We start from the raw sequence: 3698 nt of genomic DNA, 5'->3' as shown, positions 1-3698 counted from the left end.
GCAACGGTTGGATAGTGTTTCGCGTCCTCCCTCATCTTCCTCGCATCCATCTCTTCCTGTCTTCATCTTATTACAGTCTCACTCTCTGTCCGTTCCTTGCTCCCTTTGGACTTAAGTCGACTTAACATGGTCTACAAGTCTACGTGTTGCAGGTTCGTCTAAAGCAATATCCTTTTAATGTGGACACAACCAATCTACCTCATTTTCACTTACTGTTTTATCGACTTGTAAAAAATGTCACACGAAAAATAAAATATGTTACATAACTGTGATTTAACTACTTGTTATACTCGGACAGATAATATAATTTTATTTTACTTTTTTAAGTGTAAGATACATAAAATTGTACTAACTGAACAAAATAAACTGTTAGTATTTTAAAATTAGTCGTTACACAAAATTTCAGAATCCACGTGAAACACTAAATATTCTTTGTTTAAATTAATCTAGAAAAAGAACAAAAAGAAAAGAAAATCTCAAAAGACCACCTTCCATATATTTTACCTTTTCTTATAGTCTGCTTAAACAACCATTTTATACAGACATTCTCCTCTCTTTCTCGCTCTCTTCCTTTTTTTTTTTTCAATTTATAACATTACAACAGAGGATCTCCCTCTACTGTACATAATGCAGACAAACTTACCCATCATGCACACTGTTCTCAAGTAGGAAACACATGATTACATCATCTTATAATATATATATATAATATTTATACTACTTCCATTCAAATTCCCCTTCAAAAGCCAAAAAACCCTAAATCTTAAACCCTAGAAATCTCTTTCAGAGAGGTTCTTGCATTGAAACCACTATGGGACTTGTTACCACATGTTTACCATCTTTCCATTCTATTGACCCACTTTTAACACTTACACTCCCACCACTTAGCTTTATCTCTCTTGCTTCAACTCTCACTACAAAACTTAGTTTTTGACCTACCCTTCTAAACACTAACTTTTGTGGATTCACTGTCACTGTCACACCATTTGGAGGTTTAATGGTGGATTTATATATTGAATTCGGGTCACCCACATTTGTTACGGTTCTGATGAAATGGGTCGACATTTTCGTTTTACCGTATTCTTGAAAAACGGTTGTAAGGGCCGGGTAATTTAGATTACCTACATGACCTGCTTTTCTTGCTCCTCTACAATCGGCTTTCTTTCTTGTAATTGCTATTATATTCTTCTCCGTGTAATTTGAGTTGCATAGAAAATCTATATAGTCGTAAGATGAGATATCGTAAACTAGGCCAGGATCCATAGCTTTTTGTGGATTTACATGACCCGCTCCGTAATCCATAACTGTCGACGTATTACCTGTTGATTCGTCTAACATTGTTTTGCCACGGTTATCAACTGTGTAAGCAGTTGTCATTAGAGCTGATCGAATTGCAGCTGGACTCCATTCAGGGTGAGCTGCTTTTAGTAAAGCGGCTAAACCCGAAACATGTGGACAAGCCATTGAAGTACCCGAAAGAATGTTGAACTCGGTTCTCCGTTTATCAGAAGGAAGGCCCGATGGACCGACCTTATCGGGCCAAGCTGCAAGTATATTCAACCCTGGAGCAATTACATCGGGTTTAAGGATTTCAGGAGATTCAGGATTCGGCCCACGAGCGGAAAATGAAGCGACAACGGGAGCGGGTCGGACTTTAATACGGGTACCTTTGAATTGGATAGTAGCAGTGGGTACGGATCGGGTTCTTGTAACATCAGTAATATATTTTCGAATCTCATCACCACCATTAGCACCAACAGAAGTTGCAGGTAAAACATGACAATCAGCAACTAAACCTTCACCATCAAAAACTCCATTAGCTATAATCATTCCAATTCCTCCTGATTTCTTAACAACTTCACCTTTTGTTGCCCTAGAATTGATTCCTCTATCACATAAAACGATTTTCCCTTTAACAAATTTTGGGTCTAATGAATTTTCTAAACAGAGTGAAGATGAATACCCATCATTACCTTCATTACCAGCATATATTAATGGGTAAAGTTTACCTGGTATTAAACCGGGTCCACCATAAATGCTAACTCCAGGTATGATTTTTCCATTTCCAAGCTTAACATTGGCGGGAAAATCCCTGTCGATTGTGCCGGCACCGACAGTTGTTACCCATGGTGCTATATTTGTTACTGTCAATCCACCTGGACCGCCGTTACCAGCGGAGGCTGATACAAAAACGCCGTGATCGGTGGCGCCAAAGGCACCAATTGCTATTGCATCGAGATAATACGGGACAACCACGCCACCGACGCTGAGAGAAACAACATCAACACCATCGGAGACGGCGGAATCGATTGCTGCTAGAATATCAGCGTCGTAGCAACCAGATGTCCAACAAACTTTATAAGTAGCGAGACGAGCTTTTGGCGCCATTCCGGCAGCAACTCCGCGAGCATAACCTAGAGTTGATGCCGGAAAAACGTATCGACCAGCAGCGATTGACGCAGTATGAGTTCCATGACCATCGGAATCTCTTGGAGATCGATACTCTGATGATTCATTCATCTTTCCGTTAATCGATTCATATCCAGCACTGAAAAATTTAGCTCCGATCAATTTCCGATTACACGAACTAACCGGAAAATCTTTAGAAACGAAACATTCTCCTTTCCATTTTTCAGGTACTGGACCAAGATCTCGATCATTAAAACTATCTCTTTCAGGCCAGATCCCTGTATCAATAACTCCAATTACTAGATCTGATCCAAAATCAGATTCTTTAAGTAATCCAGAACTACCTTTAGCTTTTAACCCTAAAAATTGAGGCGATCTAGTGGTTTGAATTTGACGAATTTGTGCTGGAATTACAGAAATAACACTAGAAATTTTTTCTAGTTGTTTTGCTTGTAAAGGTGAAAGGTTTACAGAAAATCCATGAAAAACTTTCTCATAAGTATGAATAATTTTAGTATTTCCACTTAAATCAAATGAAATTTGTTCATCTTGAGGTAAGATTAAAGAGAGAGATTTAAGTGAAGATTCATACCAGTTTTTATAAGTAGGGAAAACTGAAGGTTTAGCGTCGTGTTGGATTCTAACGATGAATGTCTTTTGTTGATGATTTTCTAATGAAAATGAAAATGTTGTGAAAAAGATTAAGAGAGAAAGGAATATGAGTTTTGTTAGAGAGAGAAATGATGCCATTATTGAAGTGGGTTTGGTCTGCTCATGAAAATTTCAAAACTGAGATTTAAGATAGAGATTGTGTGGTTGGTGTTGTTGTTGTTAGCGAGAAGCATATAAACAGAGAGAAAAGAGTGGAATAGTGTAAGTGAGTGAGTGTTGTTTTGTGTCTTTTTATGTGATTTTAAAGGTGAAATTCTATCATGTTTTTTTTATTTTAAATAACTAATGATTGTATTTTAGTGGTTTTTTTTTTTTTTTTTTGTTGAAATTTGTATTTTAGTGGTTTGGTAATAGAATGTCTCTCCTTTGTATATAACTACAATTTATTATAACAAAACAATTGCATTGATAATTTGATACCACATACACCCAGAGGTGACGCAGATACGGTCGGGCCGGATACACCGCGCATGGGCCTCACAACCGACTCCACCACTTAGGCCATTCAAACATGTTATTAGGGTTTGAGAAAGAGTCCAAGTTTAATAAGATTCTTATTGAATCTAGGTTTAGGAAGTTGCATTATTTAAGTATTTTCGTTATTTACGAAAGTCCAG

The 3698-nt window shown here is 37.4% G+C and overlaps 1 protein-coding gene across 2 annotated transcripts; it reads right to left on the bottom strand.

The window, feature by feature from the left end:
- Nucleotides 1-628: 628 nt before the first annotated feature.
- LOC147543514 (Subtilase family protein) lies at nt 629-3373 on the bottom strand. 2 transcript variants are annotated; one of them, XM_086633285.1, is made up of 2 exons: nt 3002-3296; nt 629-2687 (listed from the first exon to the last, which is right to left on the bottom strand). In XM_086633285.1, exon 2 carries the CDS (start codon nt 2518-2520, stop codon nt 784-786), a length of 1737 nt encoding a protein of 578 aa, XP_086489411.1. In that variant the 5' UTR covers nt 2521-2687; nt 3002-3296; the 3' UTR covers nt 629-783. The 2 variants fall into 2 exon arrangements, with proteins under 2 accessions (XP_086489411.1, XP_086489410.1); XM_086633284.1 differs by having other exon boundaries at nt 629-3373.
- Nucleotides 3374-3698: the final 325 nt, after the last annotated feature.

The sequence above is a fragment of the Eschscholzia californica genome, unplaced genomic scaffold (genome assembly GCF_041429995.1).
Source record: "Eschscholzia californica isolate CP2 unplaced genomic scaffold, dmEscCali1.0.p SCAF_4, whole genome shotgun sequence".
NCBI classification, from domain to species: Eukaryota; Viridiplantae; Streptophyta; class Magnoliopsida; order Ranunculales; family Papaveraceae; genus Eschscholzia; species Eschscholzia californica.
This window is presented reverse-complemented; position numbering and strand designations above follow the sequence as displayed.